Here is a 22019-nt window from a genome sequence, read left to right on the forward strand (position 1 = left end):
ATTAGATTTATTAAACCCGTGTAATACACGTGGTTTTTTATAGATATACCTTTTTTATTATTTACTATACAAAATTACATTTATTCGACCCGTGTAATAGATTAGGTTTTTTAAGATATAACTTTTTTATTATTTGATATATAAAATTAGATTTATTCAATTCGTACAATACACGGGGGTTTTTTAAGGATATATATATTTTTATTATTTACTAACGGAAATTACATTTATTCAACCCGTGTAATACACATATTTTTAAAGATGTAACTTTTTTTTTTGGCATATAAAATTACATTTATTCAACCCGTGTAATATAAATGAGGTTTCTTAAAGATGTGTTATTTTATTATTTGGTAAACAATATTACATTTATTCAACTCGTGTAAAATAAGCGGTTTTAAAGATATAACTTTTTTATTTGATATATAAAATTATTTATTCAACCCGTATAATATGGTTCTTATAGATATAACTTTTTATTATTTAATATATAAAATTATATTTATTCAGCCCGTGCAATAAAAGAGGTTTTTAAAGATATATTGTTTTATTATTTAGTATATAAAATTCATTTATTCGACCCGTGTAATACACAGGGTTATAACCTAGTTAATAATACGTAAAAACTAACTATAACCTACAATTTAAATGTGATCGTCGGCCAAATATTAAACAATTACTTTTCTTAATGGCCCGATATGTTCTTCCATTTAACCCTTCGCACGAGCCTTCGCAAACGGGCACAAAGGAAGGACGGATGGAAAGAGGTCAAATTAGGTGAATTTTACTACGACGGTGAAAATGAAGGTGAAGTCGAGATGGCATTTGAGGAGTATGAAGGCTTTATAAGTGGGTTTATTGTGGAAGGCATCGAACTTCGGCCAAAATAGTCTTTTTATACAAATGTTTGCAAAAAAAAGATTGTTGACATGGGTTAACAGTGGAAAGTTACTATTAAATTAATTTTCTCTATATGTTGTATTAAAGTTTAAGATAAAAAATGTTAAAATTGTAATATTTGATAGAAATAATCCAGAAGCATATTTGATAGAAATAATCCAGAAGCTGTAACACATTTCGTACCATATGATCGCTCATCTACATGTGAAGTTTTACGATAAGCAGAAGTCTGATGATAAACAAAGAAGTTAATGTTTCCCGAGTTAAAAATCCCTCTCCTTCCCTCCCCTCCCCTCCCCTCCCCTCCATGTCTTTCCAAATTGGAAAGACTATTTTCAGGCAAAAAAAAACCCCATTTTCCCTCCCCTCCCCATGTTAAGTGGATCTCTGGAACACCATTTTCCCTCCCCTCCCCTCCCCTCCCCTCCCCCTGTTAAGTAGATCTCTGGAACACAGTGTAAATCTCATTTACAACTTTCGTCCCTTTTGGCTTAATCTCCTCTGTAGTTGTGCTTCTACTTTATACAGTCTCACTCATAGAACAAAAACTCAGATCTACATCTCAAAGAAAATTGAACCAAACGCAAAGATCTCAGCAATGGAATCTGGTAATAAAGACATTGTTTTGATAAAAAAAACGAACAATCGTAAATCATGATCTCTGGATGTTGTAAGTTACAGTGCAACACTTCAACTTTCTTCATACATCATCTCTGTCAAAAATTGCATACCCAGTCTCAACCATTTTTCACCGGTTTCCCGGTCCGACCCCGGCCCCCGGCGCAACCGGCCGGCCAAGTGTAAAAGTGGTCTGATACCTTGAACCAGGCTGGATGAAGTTGCGGTTGCCGGTCCGACCGGTCTGGCCGGCCGGTTCGGTCAGGCCGCAAAAACACTTGGATCAATTCAGTAAAAGCTTGAATCAAATCCGAGCTTAAACAAACCCAAGTGCATGAACCTCTATTGAAACTTACTATATATACATGCTCAAGCCCAACTTTCACTTATTGAGCTTGACTAGCACATGTGCATAAACAAACCCTATTATTTAATAAAGTTTTATTTATTATTGTAAAAATATATATAGATACAAAATAATAATCATAAAAATATAAATATTTTGTAAATGTATATGACAGGAATAATTAAAGAATAAACTAGTCAAACTCGAGGTAGAAAAACCATTCTTGAGCCCAACTCAAACTTTAGAAATAAAACTCGAAACAAACCAAGCCGAGGCTCGGCTTGTTTACACCCCTATGCCCACACATGGCTGACTATTGCAACGTTTAATAGAACACCCGAGAACACAACTTCAATGTAAATGCATAGAGAAAAAATCTCATCTGGTGCCACAGCACAAAGGGGCAACCGCCTGTTTATCAAACATCTGAAAGTACCACGAATTGATTGGGATTTATTTTACAAGTATACCATCACTTGTGATACAATTGTGAGTCGACATGAAATCAACCACCGGGGTCATAAAAATTAACAACACTAGCACAGATTTACCAGACGTCAGGTCGCATTTCACCCGTTGCAGGAGGCATCCATCTTCCAGAGTGATAGACGCTCTCGCCAACTTTCCACCCAGGCACATCTTTCATTATCCGGGCCTCTTCCTCAAGATATTTTCTCCATTCTTTCACAAATCTAAAACACAAACTCCACAAAATTATTTCACAGCAAAACCAGGAAAAAAAACAAGGCATTTGTGCTTATTACCTTTCATCCTCTTCTGCTTGAAGCATGGGCAGAATAGCCCTCCGGGCAGCATACTTCTCCTCCTTTATTGCCCTAAATCAAACAGATGCCCAGTATACAGTTAGTTATAAAGTTACTATAAAAGTCACATCTATCTAGCAACCTGAATAGAAGATCGTTAAGGCAAAAGGACCACACCCAAAAGGAAAAGAACCCAGTCCAGACTGATTGGGACAACAACTGAAGACCAACCATAAGCCAGGAGATTGAGTTGCAGTTAAGACCAGTTGTCCTTTCAAAAACTAACTTCATACTTTGTACACTTCTGAAAGGATTAACCATTTTACTGTTTGTCACAGCTAATTTGATAAAAAGAAAATTAACTTTCTAATTCCTATGAAACAAAAATAAAGGAGCTCATTTTTTATATCTTTACAACTCCATTTACAGTCTCTAAGCTCATTTTTATGTCTTTTTTCCCTGCCTAGTGATTACAAACAATAATGATATAGAGATGTTGCCCTCAAAACATATACCAAATTCTAGCCACTAGGACCATATCATTTTTTTAGAACTGCTACAGCCATCCAAAGTCCAAACCTTCTTAGCAAAATAAAACGTAACACCATAAACTGCTTCTAATCTAAAAAAAAAAAAGAATAACATTATAACAAGATAAGAAACAAAGGCCAGACTTGTGGAAATGAATGATTTTTTAGTTTGCTTGCTACCAGTTTTAGCGAGCGGCAACTAGTGGCCATGTGAGTGGCAACCATGTATTTGCAAATGTCAATAGCATGTCATAATCAGAGGATTTCAGGAAGAACCAAGTTATGTATTTGTGATAATTTCACATATTAACGCCTTTAGAATGTAAAGGGGCTGTTTGTTTAGCTCTTAATGAGGCTCTTACTGGTTCAGACCTCTTACTGGTTCAGCACTTAATGGTTCAGACTGTTTGTTTCACGAGCAGATGTCTGAGGGGCTTTTTTTTACCTCTTACTGGTTCAGCACTTAATGATTTAGACTGTTTGTTTCGTTAGCAGATGTCTGAATGGTTCAGACATTTACCTCTGAATGGTTAAGATTTATACAAAGTCTGAATGGTTAAGACCTCTAATCTGAATTGATCAGACATTTGTCTCTGAACGGTTAAGCATTATACAGGCTCTTAATGGTTCAGACCTAGACCTCTTACTGGTTCAGCACTTAACCATTCAGATGTTGCAAACAGCCCCTGAATGGTTCAGACATTTGCCTGTGAATGGTTAAGCATTATACAGAGTCTGAATGGTTAAGACCTCTAATCTGAATTGGTCAGACATTTGCCTCTGAACGGTTAAGCATTATACAGGCTCTTAATGGTTCAGACCTCTTACTGGTTCAGCACTTAATGGTTCAGACCTCTTACTGGTTCATCACTTAACCATTCAGATGTTGCCAAATAGCCCCTAATACTCATATCAACATCCCTTTGTCCGCATGTTCCCAAGTTTAATGTTTTATTTTCCTCATCAACTTAGAAACAATAAGCAAAGTCCTAATATCATTCTACTCACACTCGTTTCTGCAACTGATACTTGCCAGCATATGTCAACTACGAACAGTTTATTATTTCAGGTTCCCAACAAAGACGTCAATGATAAGTAATAACATTAGGTTCCCGCTCATCAAGTGAATTCAGTGCATCGATGTGTACGTGAACTCGTGAAGACAAACAACAATTTCCAGACTACAAAATGCAAATACAGGAATAGCCTACAGACTGCAGACCAAAGATATAATCATTAAGCATAACCTTAATATCATTCTACTCACACTCGTTTTCTGCTACTACTACTTGCCAACATATGTCAACATTATAAATTCAGGTTCACAACAAAGATGTCAATCATAGTTATTAATAGCGCTCAACCGCTCATAGCGAGCGCTATAGCGAATAGCGTAGCACTCATGTGTCGCTATTTGATTTTGGCGCCTCCATGGCAGGCAAATAGCAGGATTTAGGTTTTTTTTGTATTTTCCAGCTTTTATGTAAATAGCAGGATTTAATAGGTATAAAATTGCAGGATTTTAGGTTTTTTGTTAAGCATACATATATAACAGCTTAGTTGGATATAATATACATACAAAATATTTCTGAAATTTTCTCCTAGTGTGTCGCTAAACATAAAATAGCACCCGCTATTTCATCGCTATCGCTACGTAGCTTGTCGCTATCATCCGCTATTCGCTATCAATAACTGTGATGTCAATGATAACAGTAGACTACCACTCATCAAGTGAATTTGGTGCATCAACGTGTAGGTGAAAACAAACAACTATTTCCAGACTACCAAATGCAAATAGAAGAATAAGCTAGGGCCAAAAAGCATTCATTACTCTTTTCTACTTTTTTTAAAGGCGGTAAGAATTTTATCAAGTTAAAACGATTCTAGCAAGAAGCTAGAGAGCAGCGCCTACAAGATCTCCGAAAATGTTAATACATCGGGAAGTTAACAAACTAAAAGTGCTCTCTTCTTGACGGCCCGAAAGTAACAAAATAAGTATTACCTAAAAACCTAGCCATCCAAAAGTCGATTCTAACTTCCAAGCCACAAAAATCACCATAATTCAAATATATATCCCATTTCATTTCCCCATATTGCTATTTTAATTAACAATAACATGTTGCTTGAATTCCAAAAAGTGCTTAACTCCAATCTCTGATCCTTTGTTACAAATTTGTCGCCAAAATACCAAAATTTCTCTAGCAAATCAGTATCAAATTATCGATACGCAGTTATCAATTTCTCTAGGTATATGCTAGGACCAAAATCCACCACTCTCTAGAAAAGTCCCTATATCAATACGCATTTATTTTTCCCTAGAGAATCAGATATTTCAATCATGAATGTCAACACCAGCAAGACATGAAATGAAGGGATCCTAATCGCGGCAGATATCTATCTAGGTCTAATCTAAACCTAAAAACAATCCAATTCCACTTCTTACATTCATACCAAATCTCAAACATATAACAATTCACACTTACCAATACTCCAGTCGATCATCAAACAGCATACTCCAACTTTCAATCCCAAACTAAATCAACCAAAATTTACAGTTGGCAGCAGTCATTACACCAACATACAGTCATCAATTTCTCTAAAAAAATCAGATTAAGTGATTAACCAATCACAAACCTCACTCTACCAACGATAAACATCTGGATACATCCACCGATCTAGGTCTAATCTAAACCTAAAAACGATCTAACTTCACTTCAGATCTCAAAACATGTACAATTTTCACTTCAATCATCAAACAAACGTTCAATCACAAACTAAAACAATCCTGTAACAAGACCTAGGGTTTCTATAATCAGAAAAAAACTTACCTACGGATCTTATTCCCCTTGCCGACCTGGTACATTCCCCAAGAGAAAGCGCCAAAAGCAGCGAGGAATATGGCGACGGCGCTGGGACCTTTGGACGGAATCCGGCGAGCATACCGGACCGGAGCGAAACCACCGGGAGGAGGACCGTCTTGGAGGAGAGGCATGTCTTTGACGCTCGCCATACCTGGCTTGTTCCTTATCGCTGCCTCCGTCATCGTTGTTTGTCAGAAGACTTTTGCCCTGACGTTTCTTCAACTGGGAGGGTGTTTGGGTTAGCTTATTTTGAAGAAAAGGACTTTTACAAAAGGACTTCTGTTAAAAAGGACTTTTGTAAAAAAGTGTTTGGGTTAGCTTTTAAGGCAATAAGTTAATAAGTAGCTTTTTTAAAGAGTGTTTGGTTTAACTTATTTATGTAAAATGACCAAAAAGGGCATTTCTTTAAAAATTGTTTGGTTTAGCTAATTATTTTTTCCTCTCTAGGTTATTGGAAAACATTTTACGAAACATGTAACATAAAATTCCATTACATATTTTATAATTTCCTGATTAGACCATAATAATATTACATTCCGATTCATAAAAAACATAAAAATCCACATAATGACACACTAATATCATAATATGCTCATGTCCGTGATTCCATTATATCTAGCGCAATACAATCTCTTCTCGCTTGCATATACGTACAACCATCATTCGTACGATTTGTTGACGGAACTTCTTCATGAAGTGCATTACTAGTACCACGAGGAATGTAAGATTCTTGTTGGGCCGTGTTAAATGCTTCATCAAAGCTACTGGTCTTTCTAATAAAGTTATGGACCGCCATCGATGCTATCACAATACTCACTTGGTGCTCGTATGTGTAATTAACATGCATATCTCTCAATAACGCCCACCTAGCTTTCCACACTCCAAAGGTCCGCTCAATAATATTCCGCAATGACGAGTGGTGATAGTTAAATGTCTCTTTTGGTCCGCGAGGAGCACGCATAGCACTACTCTGTCCACGTCGAAATTCTGGTATATGATAACGAATGCTTTGACCTTTGTATGGAGCAAGATACCCATTAATATTTGGGTATCCGGCATCAACAACGTAATATTTGCCTACAAATATAAAAAACAGTTGTTTGTCATTTCAAACAAGTATTAAAAACATAAAAATTGCATTATACTAACCACCCATTGGATGTGGGAAATTAAGCTCCGGCCTCCGTAAGGCTTCATTGAAGATTCGGGTGTCATGTGCACTACCCTCCCATCCAGCCCATACGAATGTAAAGCACATGTTAAAATCACAAACAGCCATTATATTTTGTGTCGCATATCCTTTTCGACCAATGTATTTCGGTTGGTCCTTCGATCGAACTGATGCCCTCACGTGAGTCCCATCAATAGCCCAAATGCAATCCTTGAATATTGGATAATACCGAGGATTATTTAATATATAAGCAGGTACATCATCATTATAGTTTGCGGATGGCTTGATGATGTCAGCACTCATCTTTAGCACGGCCGCCAACACTGCATGGAAATGTCTATGAATGGTTTCTCTAGAATGATTAAAAGATTCTTGGACAAACCTATTTGTACACCCATGAGCCAAAGTCATCAAGAAGATTCCGACCGACTCCTCGACAGACACATTACGGGTTTGTTTCAATCCGTAATTCGTAACAAGATCTCTGCATAACTGTCTAAAAACTGGCACGTGCAACCTAAATATTTCATAACACCGTCTAGGATGGCCAGTTAATATTCCATTCTTTTTTCATGCTATCCCATTTGTTTGTCATTTGTTTTTTATCAAGGGTTTTACCTGTTTTTTCGTTCATGGTTTGTAATATATTCGCCCACCCAGCCTTAGTAAAGGACGTAGTGGGTTTATTCCCTCTTTCAACTTCAAGCACGCATGCATTGATAAACTCCTTGAACGTAATATCATCCCACTTAAATTTTGATCTAACCTTGTTAGGTGGTGTTTCACAACAAACAACATTTGGATGGTTTTCATCCATTTTCTGAATGCAAAAACTGTAAAATAGTCAAATAGCTAACAATACTCTAAATGCGAATCAGAATAACCAAGGATTCATAACTTGTAGATGACAAAAATAAAAAGGAACTGATAGTCTGTCATATGCTTCAATCAACTTTAATTCGTAATATAAATAAGAGAATAAGGGTGTGAAACTACGACACAGTTTACAGGAAAGCAAAAACATTAACTTGGGATACATACCTTGCTGGTGGACGAGGCTCTAATCCTGAACGAGAAGGAGATGCAGACCTTGAATAAACACAGAGAATAAACAAACAAAATTAAACACTTGTATGGAATATTCAAGAACACTTGTATGGAATATTCAAGACCTAGTCTGTCATATGCATTATTATCAAAATAGACAAACAAAATTAAACACTTGTATGGAATAAACACGAGAAGGAGATGCAGACCTAGTCTGTCATCTGCATTATTATCAAAATTAAACACTTGTATGGAATATTCAAGAACAGATGGTTAACAAAATTAAAGGTCATCAGCGATTAACAAAAGAAAACCTAACCTAAACACGACCTATATCAAAATCGGTTAACCTACCCACACTACAAATCGGCCAAAAGTGCAAATATACTTGTCAATTAGAGATGTTACCTTACTGCCGTGAATTGCTTCTTCAGCTGTTGATGAGATGCCGCTGGTTTGATGGGGGCGATTGGTATAAAAATAAGGGGGCAGATGAAGGTAGTTGGAGGATTAATGAAGCAAGTAGATGGGGGCGATTAATGAAGTGGTTTGATGACAGTGACGAGGAGAATTGGCAGATGACAGGGGCCATTAATGAAGCTGATGACAACAGAGATTGGCAGCTGGGCGATTAATGGCGAGGCAGATGGGTCGATTAATGCTGAGGAGAGGATTGATGATGATGAGCGATGTGGAGATATGGCAGTTGGGCGAGAAAGCAGTTGGGATTGTTGGGCAAGAGATGGCAGCAGGGGTTGAATGGGAAATTCTCCCCCAAAAGGACTTTTAGGTTTTCAGAAGTAACAAATTCTTACTTCTCAAATTCCCTTTTAACAAGTGCAATCTAAAAGTCATTTTAGAAGTCCTTTTGTCATTGCCAAACACTATTTTTGAAAAAAAGGACTTTTAATAAGTCAATAAGTAGAAGTTGATGGGAAATAAGGAATCCCAAACACCCACTGGATATTTTGAGCGAGGGTTGTTGCACAAAAGTGGAGGATGTGTCTAACGTGCGCGTGTGCTGAAGCTAATGTTGCTAATTTGCGCAGGTAAATTGGAAATGCTTGATTATGTTTATACGATTTCTGATTTTGTTTATGCCTAATTATTTGTTTTTTTCATGCGTGATTATAATTTGAGTTTTATAACATGAGTGATTTTGTATCATACGTATCACGTTAAGTAATATTATACGTTAATCTTCCTTTGTACGTACGTGTATACTTCCTATTTGTTGCCGACTTATGGTTAATTAGTGGTGTGCTATGTTTGGGCCATGTGGTCACCGACACAGCAAAAACAAAAGGAAACAATACACAGTGATTTTGTTTGGGCCGAGTCCGAAGCACAAGAAAATCAAGAAAAGGGATTTTCTTGTTGTGGCTTTTTACTACTGTACCAGGAATGATGTGTATGAGTCAGTTTAGTTTGGTTTTTACCATTTACCATAATCATAATCATTAGTTTGGTTATGAAATTTCCATAACCATAACCATAATGAAACTTTGGTTATGGTTAATCAGTTATGAATATTTCGGTTATTAACAAAAAACTTCAAGTAAAAACTAACTTTCGGTCAAAGTTCAAAACTTTTAAGCCAATTGGTGTACAAAATAAAAAATCGAACCAACCATGTTGGATTTAGCTTTGGTTTTTTCATAAGACAACTAAGACTACACTTTTTGGTACAACTACCAATGTGGGATCCCTTTTAATAAGATATTTCTCAACAAAAAAAACTTACTTAAGCCTTTGATTAGAAGTACGATTCTTTATCAAAATAAATGACACCTATATCAAAATCATTTTGTTACAAATATACTTTTATCTTAGTAAAAAACATTTGCATGGTTAGTGTTAAATGAAAATCTATTATATAGAATTAACGTTATAAGTTCAGTTCGGTTTTGGTTATACCAGTTAACCAAAGTTTCATAACCATAACCACTCGATCGGTTATACAAATTTAATAACCATAACCATCGGTTATGTCAGTTATTGTTTAAAATCGTTTCGGTTATGGCGGTTAATTTGTTCACCCCTTTTGTACGCAAGAAACTACAACAAATAAAGAGGACGTTGTGTGGTGTTCTTTCTTGGCCGATAACAGAAGTGAGAATTTTATTTGATCTATTCTTGTGTGCCTTTTGTGAAGACAAGAGAACTTTCAGAGATAGAGTAGTTATTTTCTTTAGTATTGTTTCAAAATATGGATACTCTGAATCATAGAACTCTAATGAAATATACGATCAATCAACATTTATCGAATTTGAAATAGTACGTGGGTTTAAGTTAGGATGAGATTATCTTGAGCACACTTACCTAACCTTTAAAGGTAAGGATGTTATTTATAAAGTCGGGGTTAGGGGTGTTCACAAAGCGAGTTCAACCTGATTCCCATTGTTTGGTAAAGGCCAAATGATCGTTTTGCATCAAAGATTGCATGGATTTAAGCTCTATGAACACCGGAGAAAAAACAAAATGAAGAACCTAAAAATACAGCAATAGCAATAAAGCTTCACAAAAAAGTTAAACATAATGTAAAGAGAACACATAAAAAGCAAAACAAAATCAAAGACAAAGAAAACAAATCCACTATTATTTGTCCTATGTTTATTGATACAAATGTACAAGTACTTCTAAAGTTCATCTGTGACGATTTTTTTCCCAACGACTAGTCTAGGGGTGTTCAGAAATCGATTCGAATTCAAAAAATTCAAAATTCGACTCGATTCGAATTCTTTTAAAATGTTCGAATTTGAGTTGATTCGTATTCGAGTCCAGTAATCGAATTTAGGGTTTAGGACAAGGAATGTTTATATAGGCCTGCCCTAGATGCCACACACCTGTTGGTGCCTTCCAGCTGTTAAAACGGCTCGCACACAAACACAATCCCAGGTGTGCGGTCTGTTTAATCAAAGGGGTATGTGACATGGGCTGGTCCAATACAAGGGGGTGTACAGTCCAATTAAGCTGGGCTCATTGGGTTTTTAGGCCCAATTAAAGGGGTGTGCGAGTAAAGGAGAAGTGTACGACTTCTCTAATTGTGCGGCTGGACTTTAGTATAATAATAATAATAACAATGTCGATCACTTATACACACAAACATATTCACATACTCCATGCATTGTTATATATACACTCACATTCATATATAAATTGCAAACCAAACATTTAATACTTCGCATTGATATCAATTTTATTTATTTAATCGTGCATAGATACGACATATGATCAAAACAATGCATTTTTCATTATGATTCAAGTCTCGGTTTATAATTTGGAACGAAATAAAGTGCAACGAGAGTACAATTGATTAATTTGGGAAAGTACGATACGACTTACTAAAAATAGAAAGTTCAGAAATACGAAATGTTACACCTGGGTCTGTTGCGTGGCATGAGGGAGGCCAGACAGAAGTTTCATGTTTTGGCAGAACATGTCCCTGCATGCTCCAAACTTGTTTTTCGACGCGTTTAACCCCAGTTAACCCAATTTCAAGGCTCTACAAGGGTGTTAAAGTATAGGGAACATGAAATATGCTTGAAAATATCATGGATGTCGGTTTGTTTGGCCGTACGATCGCGTTATTCGGTTAATTACGACGAGAACTCGAACGGATGCGAAAACGATCCAAATTATGCGACGAATGGTATTTTTGCATTCCAATCACTAAAATAAAATATTTTAATGATTGCAAAAATTTTTGGATGTCCGGATGTGGTCAGAACGTAAGATATGCGCGTAAATGCAAACTTATGCAGTTTTTTACGCTTTTAGTCCCTGATGATCAAATAAGCGTATTTTTCGCTTACCAAACCCTTCAAAGCTTATTTCTAAGCTATGTAAAGGATATTTAGGATATGTTTAGCTTATGATCTTGTTCCAGAGTGTACGTTCCTATACGAATCGGCAGACTTTTGCAGTTTGTCGCAAATAGTCCCTGTGATTGAATAAACTTGTTTTTGCCATACCAAACCCTTCAAAACTTATTTCTAAGTTATGTAAAGGTTATTTAAGGTATGTTAAGCTTATTTCACTATTCCGGAGTGTACGTTTCGTTAAATTGATTACATTTGCGTAATAGTTTACGTAAAACTTCCAGAAAAGCTTCTCGAGAGTTCGAAATCATACTAGATTGGATATATGTAATGTCATGTGCAAGTGTACAAATCCTGAGAATGAAACACAAGATTTCATTGGATTCATATTTGTATAACGGTTGTAAAGGCACAAATGTCACATAAATCTAATCAAATTCACACCTTACGTTTCCGCCTATGAGCGGGTGTGACATCAAATGTCACAACCCTTTCAAAGGCACAAGCACGAGGTGTGATCTGGGTGGTTCTCTGTCACACCCCTTTCTGCGGCGGAAGCACGAGGTGTGATCATGAAAGATTTTCATTGCATACGATTGGTAAACATACTACATGCTCAAAAATAACTTCAAACACCATTTCCATTACATAATGGAAAGCATAGTTTTAGTGTTTACATCACAAGACAACATTTTGTCTGAAAAGTTACAACTTTATTCAATGATAAACATAAACGACATCCACGAGCATGAGTAAGACCGCGCGCACATCTTTTTTGTTACCTGAAATACATGTGAGTTTTGGAAAAACGTCAACATAATGTTGGTGTGAATTGATTTGAATGTTTAAATACTTGAATGAAATCATGGTATGTAACTTGTAGAATGTATGAATGTTTGAATGTAACTTGTAAAACGTATCTGTAACTGTACTACGAATGTTTGAATGTATTTTTAACTCCGTACTATGAATGTTTGAATGTGTGAGATCGCTAGTGGTTTGCAAGGCCACTAACATGTGTCACGACATAGGAAGCCACCAAACCTAGGCATTTTTGTCGACTTTGACTGAGACACAGAAGCACTCATTGGTAGAAGTAGGCCAAGAGTGGGGTTGCCTGAAACCCATTAGATCTAACCTTTTGTTCCGTGGTCTGAATGTATACGTTGATTAATGGTGCTTATGGTACCCTATTCGAGGCATGATCTAGAATGTTTCACTTGAATGTCTTTGTACTCATCATAAACATTGTACATATGTAACATGTATTTCACCCCCGAAGTTATAAAACCAAAAACAGTTAAAGGAAAAGGGGGAGCATGAACTCACAACTTTGCGTTCCTTGCGTCGTAAACTTCACCGGATTTGCTTAATTAACGTCGTGACCTATACGTGTTTTCTTAACGTTAGTCACTAGACTTGTATCGCACAAGTACAAGTCACTATCTTTTGTATAAGTTTTCTTGTGTTAAAAATATTTCATATTTTTAACTAAATGTCTTACTTATATTATTTTCTCAAAAATAAATATAAGTTTCTTGTATTTTGCACTCGAATTATGTATCTTGTATGTTGTATGTGTATTTTTGTTACAAAAATTATGGCGAGGTTTATATTCGAAAAGCATAGTTTAGAACACACTAGCAAACATTTGTCTAGAAAATATTTATTAAGTGTTAGGATTTTCAGAAAATTTCGCCATAGTCTCCTTTGTAAATGGAGGTGTCCATGCTAAGTAGCATATCATTTTCTTTAACATATAACACCTTAGATTGTTCTCAAATAATCAACCTGACATTCTGACATGCATGATACTACTTTTGTCGTTTCAGTTTTAATATATATAAAACTGGAATGTTTTCGGATATTTTAATAAAATGGTTAACTTATTCCAAAAATTCCCAAATTTTTACAGAATGTCTTATACGAATCAAATATTATTTTGTAATAATATCGGGGTCCAGTTCATTATCAATATTTTATAGAAAATCATTTACCAAACTGCGATCAAATTTATTATTTTCTGATCGCAGCCTACGGAATAATTCGTTTAAAATTCATCGTAAGTCCGATTTACGAAATTCCAGTTGGAGGGTCACAATGACATCAGTGATCATGTACGGTATAAATTTAGGGGCTTGTTCTACTCAGGTTTCAAGTTATGATGAAGAATATAACACATGTTTTTGGCAGTAAAAATGCAGCTTGAGCTGCTGTCCAAAAACAGGCCTTTAAAAATAGTAAACGACTTCGAAAAATTACGATTCCAGTTCCATTTGATCAGTTTTTCGAAAATACATAATTTAGGCTTCAGAAATTCTGTTTTTCGATTCATTTTGGTCTGTTTACAGCCATTTGAAGTTGGCTGAAAATGTAAATCAGCATGTTTCTTTATAGTTTAAACGTTACTAAATCGTATTAACAAATGTCCGAACAACGGGTTTATCAAGAAACCAACGACCAAATATCATGCATGATTTAACCAACCCTCATCCAACAAGATTTCATCTTCATGTCTCATTCTTATGTAAACATTATGTAAAGGTTTAAGTAACTTTTAGATTCAAGTTTCTTGTTTAGATTCTTGTAGTGCTCTTATAGATCTCAACATAATACAACTTCTACTTACACAAAGTGGACATGAACGAGAGTAAACCGAGACTTACTACTAGCACAAGGCTAGGGTAGAATCTAGTGAAGAGGATGATGAGGAATGATGATGAACAAGCAAGAACAAAGCCCTTTAGAAGCTCCACAAGTTTTCACTTCCTTGAATCACCTTAGATACTTGAATGAAGCTTGAAGATGGATGAATGGGGTGGTGTAGTGGTGGTGATGGTGGCGGTTGTGGGCAGCCGTGAGGGAGGGAGAGGAGAGAGTGAAGGAGAGAGTGTGAATCTTGTGAAATGATGAAGTATTATGGAACCATACTTAAATAGATATGAACATATATCTTGGCAAGATCTTCAAGCAAATATCTAATAAACAAATGGATGAAATCTAGCACAAGATATGAGGGCATGGTGAAGGTGATTTGGTGGGTCCATTGGGACCGAAATCGGTTTAGGGGGGGGGGGTTGGTTGCAAACTTTTGTAACTAAATAGCAATGGTTAGTTAGATTTCAAGTATGAACTTCCTTATGTTAGTTAGTTGCTTTTTAGTAGGTGTTAGGGTGTTCGGGGATCACGACTAGCCAAGAAATAAATAGACAGTGTGCTTGGCAAAAATTTGGTGTCCCGGGTAATGTCCGGTTGTTCGGTTAAATACCGGTTCGTTAAGTGTTAAATTGCACCGTTTAGTGCTTTTTATGTACCCTTTTGTAACCCTTTCAATTCCCGACACTTAGGGAAATATTCTGGACGATAAACATAATTTCTGCATGATATTTATATGTTTAAAAGCTGGTTATAGCTGAATTTAATAAAATTCTGCACTTAAAGTGCGTTTCGGGTGCTTTTTAGTGTGTATTTTAGTCTCCGGAGAGCCTATATGTGAACCCTTGTATGTACTCTTGGGTTTTAATGTATTCTTGTTGTTGGACCTACACCTAGGCTCCAATTCTATTGTCTAACTGCTTTCTGCAGGTTTGTTGACACAATGTGTCTTACCGGTGAGTTTACTAGTATTTCTGACGCAACGCTCTTGTTAATGCATAAAACAATATTTTGTAGTAGAAAACGTGCATGAATTCACTTGTGTAGTATGAAATCGGACAATGTTGACGTTTAAGCACATAATTGCAGTCGTTAAGTAATAATTAAAGTGTACAGAAATTACCGGTATTGTGCCAGTTGTCACAGTCTCCCCCCGTTAAAAGAATTTCGTCCCGAAATTCAGGCTGAACTAACTCTCGCAGGAGTCTTCTTGAACATGTGGGGGTACTTTTCTTTAAACTGGTCTTCACGTTCCCATGTGTACTCGGGTCCGTGCTTAGAGTTCCAACGTACTTTGACAAGTTTAACAGTGCTCCTCCTGGTCTTGTTGACTTTCTAGTCGGTAACCTCAACGGGTTGTTCTGTAAATCGGAGGGCGTCATCAATATGCACTTCATCCGCAGGGATGATCACGTTTTCTTGTGTTGGACTCTTCTTGAGGTTGGATACATGAAATTTATCATGTACTCCATTTAGTTCTTCCGGTAATTCCAACTTGTATGCCACGGTACCAATTCTTTCTAGAATCTTGAATGGTCCGATGTATCGTGGATTCAGCTTTCCACGTTTTCCAAATCTGACTACGCCCTTCCAAGGTGAGACCTTCAACAAAACTTTGTCTCCAACCTTGAACTGTAATAGTTTTCGTCATCGATCAGCGTAGCTCTTTTGTCGATCTCGAGCTGCCTTAATGCGCTCTCGGATCTACATGATTTTGTCGGTTGTCTCTTGTACAAGTTCAGGACCAACCATACGTTTATCTCCAGCATCTGCCCAACACAAGGGCGATCGGCACTTGCAGCCATACAGAGCTTCGAATGGTGCGGCTTTTATGCTTGTATGATAACTGTTATTATAGGAAAACTCAACTAAAGGTAGATGAGTATCCCAGCTGCTGCCTGGATCCATGACACATGCACGAAGCATATCTTCTAATGTTTGTATAGTCCGTTCGCTCTGGCCGTCTGTTTGTGGATGGAATGCCGTGCTTAGATCTAGCTGAGATCCAAAGGCTTCCTGAAAGAATTGCCAGATTCTTGAGACAAAGCGTCCATCTCTGTCTGAAATAATTGAGATTGGCACTCCATGACGTGCCATGATTTCTTTTAAGTATATCTTAGCAAGCTTTCCAGTGCTGTCTTTTTCTCGAATCGGTAAGAAGTGCGCAGAATTTGTTTACCGATCGACTATCACCCATATCATATCGTGCCCTCTAGGGGTCTTGGGTAATTTTTTTATGAAGTCCATCGAGATTTGTTCCCACTTCCACATGGGTATCTCTGGTTGTTGCAGTAGGCCGGACGGTTTCTGATATTCAGCCTTAACCTTGGCACATGTTAGGCACTTTCCAACATAGACAGCAACATCGCTTGTGAGTCTTGGCCACCAGTAGTATTCTTTTAAGTCTTGATACATCTTGTCCGATCCTGGATGGATCGAGTATCTTGACTTGTGTGCTTCATCAAGGATGACTTCTCGTATGCCACCATAGAGCGGAACCCAAATGCGCTTCTTAAAGTACAAGGTTCCCTCTTCATTTGGCACCATATATTTCAATGTACCCCGGAGGTATTCAGCTTTTCGGTTTTCTCCCTTGAGAGCTTCTTTTTGTGTGTCACGAATGCGCGTAGTGAGGTTCGTTCGAATAGTCATTTCCAATGCTCGAACCCTTAGGGTCTTAACCCTTTCTTTTTGACTTAGCGCGTCTGCTACAACGTTTGCCTTTCCAGGATGGTACTTAATCTCACAGTCATAGTCGTTCAGCAGTTCGACCCATCGACGCTGACGCATGTTTAATTCTTTCTGATCGAATATGTGTTGTAAGCTTTTGTGATCCGTGAAGATTGTACATCGAGTACCATATAAATAGTGTCGCCAGATCTTCAAGGCGAATACCACCACACCTAGTTCCAAGTCGTGCGTGGTATAGTTTCTTTCATGCACCTTCAATTGTCTTGAAGCGTAAGCGATGACTTTCTGGCGTTGCATGAGCACGCAACCCAAACCTTGTCGTGAAGCGTCGCAGTATACCACGAAGTCTTCAGTGCCTTCGGGTAAGGATAGTATCGGTGCATCGCATAGCTTGTTTTTAAGTAGCTGGAAGGCTTCTTCCTGCTTGTCACCCCAGTCGTACTTCTTGTCTTTCTGCGTAAGGGTAGTTAGCGGTTGAGCTATCTTTGAGAAATTCTCAAGAAACCGTCGATAATAGCCCGCTAAGCCCAAAAATTGTCGAACTTCAGTTGGGGTTTTGGGGGCTTCCCAATTCTTTATTGCTTCAATCTTGGATGGGTCTCATGAATGCCCTTCTCGTTTACAACATGACCAAGGAATTGTACTTTGCGAATCCAGAACTCGCACTTCGAGAATTTCGCATAAAGTTTCTCTTTCTTCAGTAGTTCCAAGATGGTTCTGAGATGTTGCTCGTGCTCTTCTTTCGTTCGTGAGTAGATCAGGATATCATTGATAAACACAATCACGAATTTATCGAGATATGGTTTGCAAACGCGGTTCATCAGATCCATAAAGACCGCTGGTGCGTTCGTCAACCCGAATGGCATCACAAGGAATTCGTAATGCCCATAGCGTGTTCTGAATGCAGTCTTTGGTACACTTTCCTCTTGAATCCTTAACTGATGGTATCCAGATCGAAGGTCGATCTTGGAATAGTAGCTTGATCCTTGTAATTGATCAAATAAGTCATCAATCCTCAGTAGCGGGTACCGATTCTTGATTGTGAGCTTGTTCAGTTCTCTGTAATCGATACACATCCGCAGAGTTCCATCCTTCTTCTTTACGAACAATACTGGAGCTCCCCAGGGTGAGAGGCTTGGCCTAATGAATCCTTTATCCAACAACTCCTGGAGTTGTGTAAATAATTCTTGCATTTCGGATGGTGCAAGCCGATAGGGTGCCTCGGCTACAGGAGTGGCTCCTGGAACCAAGTCTATACGAAATTCGACTTGTCGTTGCAGAGCTAGTCCTGGCAGATCTTCGGGAAAAACATCAGGGAATTCCTTCACCACAGGAATGTCTTCTAGTTTCGGCTCCACAGCCCTCTTATCTACAACGTGTGCGAGGAAAGCAACACATCTCTTCTTTAAGCACTTCTGTGCCTTCATACAACTGATGATTCGTAGAGGCGCGTCTCGTTTTTCTCCGTGTACGATGAGAGTTTCATCATTCGCCAATGGGATGCGAATGATTTTCTCATGACAAATAACTTTAGCTTTTTTCTTGGACAACCAGTCCATTCCGACCACTACGTCGAAGCTACCCAATTGAATAGGTAAGAGATCGATGCTAAACCTTCGTTCACCAAGTTCTAATGTGCAGCCTCTAACAACTTCGCCTGATTCAACAAGTTTACCATTGGCTAGTTCTATGGAATAAGGAATATCTAATCTACTCGATTCTATTCTAAGCATACGTTTAAATTCCACAGACATGAAGCTATAATCGGCGCCAATGTCAAATAATATGGATGCAAAGTGATTGTTAATGAGAAACATACCGGTGACCACATTAGGGTCCTTGCGTGCGTTCTTTGCTCCTATCACAAATGCTCGAGCCTGAGCATTGTGTCCCTTTGGGCAGTCTTTCATGAAATGTTCATTGCTTCCACAACTGAAGCATCTTTGGTTACGCCCAGCTCTATTACCATTTCGGTTACCGTTGCAGTTCCCACCATTGTTTCCATTACCATTACCATTGCTGTCACACCCTGAATATCAGAGCATTGGCGTGACTGGACTGGTATCTTCATTGCACAGCGGAAGCAATTAAGCAAAGACTTTCTAGAAATTTAACGCCACTAAGTACTCGACTCCACATGGTTCTCCTATTCCAACCGTGCCTTGTCTTAGAAATGCAACATGAGAAAGAAACATGCGAAAAATCAACATAAAGTTGAGCGAGTTCATAGTTTGTTTGTAAAAGATTTGAAATAAATCTTTTTGAGTAACCGGTTTTTGAAGTATTGTTGAGAAAACGAATTTAAAATCATTTTCTTGTCCAGTCATATGGAAACTTTGTATGAAAACATAGTATGTATCTTGTATAAATCAAGTATTCTTGTATGTATCATGTTTTCTGGTATAAATCAAGTATTCTTTTATGTATCATGTATTCTTGTATAAATCAAGTATTCTTGTATGTATCATGTTGTTAATGGGTTGCAAGGCCATTAACATGTGACACGACATAGGAAGTCACCAAACCATAGGCATTTTTTTCTAGTAGTCGATTCACGACTGAGACACAAAAACACTACTCGGTACTAGTTGTCACCAAGAGTGGGGCAGCCCTGACACCTGTTAGATCTAACCTTTTGTTCTGCGGTCTAAGTATGTACACGATTAATGGTGCTTATGGTACCCTATTCGTGACACTATTTCTCGTATCATTCCTCAAACGCATCATACTTGGTACAAGTTATCACCAAGAGTGCTTATTGTTTATGTATTCATCATATCAAGTATCAATTTTTCAGTTCTTGTATTCTTTATGTCAAGTACCAATTCTCATGTGTTTGTATACTCTTGTATTTGTATTTTCTCGTAGTTTAGAAAACTAGAATTCGTGTGTAAACGCTTGTTTGAAAAACCGGTATAAAACATAAGTTTTTCGTAAACCATTTGTGTCAGATAAATCTTGCTTGTAAAATGGTTTATAAATATGTAATTCTTGTATGCTTTGCAAAAAGTGCATGTCTTTCCACCCCGAAAACATTTAGAAAAATGTAAAACCGTAAAAGGTGGGGTTATAAACCCACCTGAATATTCCTGTGCAAAGCTAGCTAAATACGACTTTGTGATGTCATTTCCAAGACTTGACTCGCTAGCGTGCATTCTACAATATTCCTAACACGAAATATCTTATAAGTTTCTAATTAATGCGGTAACAAATCTTCGTGTTACCGAGCTCTACCGAATCGTTGACGATAAGTTGTTAACTTAATAAAAATGATTAAGTTATACTTTGTCACCCCGAGAATTCGTTTGTGTATGTAACGAACGTTTTATTTAAAGATTATATAATAACCTCGCATTATATCGTATGTCGTTAAGGCGTTCGAAATAAATATAAAAAGTTATATTTATTTTATAGAAGTATCATCGAGTTTGTTTGAAGTTCGAAATAAATATAAACTATATTTATTTTCATAAAAGAATTCGTATTGTTTAATAAATATACAAACTATATTTATTTTTGTAAAATGAATTCATGTTGTTTGACATTTGAAATATATGCATAAACTATATGCGTTTTATAAATCGAATTCGTGTTGTACGATATCTGAAATAAATATAAAAACTATATTTATTTTCTAAATCGAAGGCGTGTTCGGCGTTTGAAACAATACAAATAATTATATTGGTTTCATAAAATAATCATCGACATTTCAAAGTTTAGAATAAATGTAATATCTATATTTATCGTTGTGAACAATATACGTATCGCTTTTTTGTTTAAAAACATTCGTGCTAGACATATTTGTTTCGTAATTAAATTCGGATTCGTAAAGTTCGCTTTATTATAAAATGCATTTTGTTCATGATTTTTCTCCAAAAACGGGTAGAGTTTCCTCTGTTTTTGGACGTCCCCGCCAACATAAGTTGTCGTTATTTTCAAGATTCAACAAAACCATTTCAACAATATATGTGTATGTATGAAATAAAATAAGTACGACTAATATATGAATCCATTAAATTTCTTTATAATGTTTCCTTAATCAATTCGGTTTTGAAGCTCGTTTAACGAAATCAATAAAACCATAATATAACGAAATTAATCTTGTCGTTAAACCTTTACCATCTCTCATGTCGTTTTGCGGAAAAGTTGATTGAGCTGACCGAGTCGACTCGCTGAGTTGACCGAGTCAACTGAGTTGACTCAGGTTGACTGAGTCGAAACTGAGACCCGAACAATGCTGACCCGTTGACTGAGCCGCTGACCAGAGTTGACCAGTCAACCCGAAGTGTTGACTGGGTTGACCCGAACCAAGACTGAGTTGACTCAACACCCGAACCGAAATCTGAGATGGCCGAAACAGCATAACCACTCTACTGTCGTGACACCCACCGGAGTCGCACCTCCGTCACCGTAACACCATCATCCTCATTATCAACAGCAACAATATCATCATCAGCATCATTATCCATATCAATTCTAAAAGAAAATAAAAGCAACAGGAGGGGTTTTACCGGAATACACGTCGGACCGAGACAAGGATCGCCGGTCCGAGTCTCCGGCCGCTGGACCACCACCCCGCCGTCGTCACTCCTGCCGATGCCGTCGCCGCCGTGCC

At 37.3% G+C, this 22019-nt stretch overlaps 2 protein-coding genes across 2 annotated transcripts; both read right to left on the reverse strand.

The window, feature by feature from the left end:
* Nucleotides 1–2204: 2204 nt before the first annotated feature.
* Nucleotides 2205–9308, reverse strand: LOC110865854 (NADH dehydrogenase [ubiquinone] 1 alpha subcomplex subunit 13-A). Its single transcript, XM_022115180.2, has 4 exons — nt 9201–9308; nt 5987–6245; nt 2629–2700; nt 2205–2556 (listed from the first exon to the last, which is right to left on the reverse strand). The coding sequence occupies exons 2-4, from the start codon at nt 6199–6201 to the stop codon at nt 2412–2414; spliced, it is 432 nt and encodes a 143-aa protein (XP_021970872.1). The 5' UTR covers nt 6202–6245; nt 9201–9308; the 3' UTR covers nt 2205–2411.
* Nucleotides 6495–7537, reverse strand: LOC110865853 (putative nuclease HARBI1). The gene is made up of 2 exons (XM_022115178.2): nt 7169–7537; nt 6495–7096 (listed from the first exon to the last, which is right to left on the reverse strand). The coding sequence occupies exons 1-2, from the start codon at nt 7491–7493 to the stop codon at nt 6612–6614; spliced, it is 810 nt and encodes a 269-aa protein (XP_021970870.2). The 5' UTR covers nt 7494–7537; the 3' UTR covers nt 6495–6611.
* Nucleotides 9309–22019: the final 12711 nt, after the last annotated feature.

This window comes from Helianthus annuus, chromosome 6 (genome assembly GCF_002127325.2).
Source record: "Helianthus annuus cultivar XRQ/B chromosome 6, HanXRQr2.0-SUNRISE, whole genome shotgun sequence".
NCBI lineage: Eukaryota > Viridiplantae > Streptophyta > Magnoliopsida > Asterales > Asteraceae > Helianthus > Helianthus annuus.

Bases quoted from the DNA above. Each gene is read 5' to 3' on its own strand.
- LOC110865854 (XM_022115180.2), bottom strand. From the start codon at position 6,201: ATGACGGAGGCAGCGATAAGGAACAAGCCAGGTATGGCGAGCGTCAAA. The intron at 2,701-5,986 runs GTAAGTTTTTTT...TGTTTGATTTAG, and splicing joins AAGGGGAATAAGATCCGTAG to GGCAATAAAGGAGGAGAAGT. The intron at 2,557-2,628 runs GTAATAAGCACA...TTTGTGTTTTAG, and splicing joins CAAGCAGAAGAGGATGAAAG to ATTTGTGAAAGAATGGAGAA.
- LOC110865853 (XM_022115178.2), bottom strand. From the start codon at position 7,493: ATGAGTGCTGACATCATCAAGCCATCCGCAAACTATAATGATGATGTA. The intron at 7,097-7,168 runs GTTAGTATAATG...TTATATTTGTAG, and splicing joins TTTCCCACATCCAATGGGTG to GCAAATATTACGTTGTTGAT.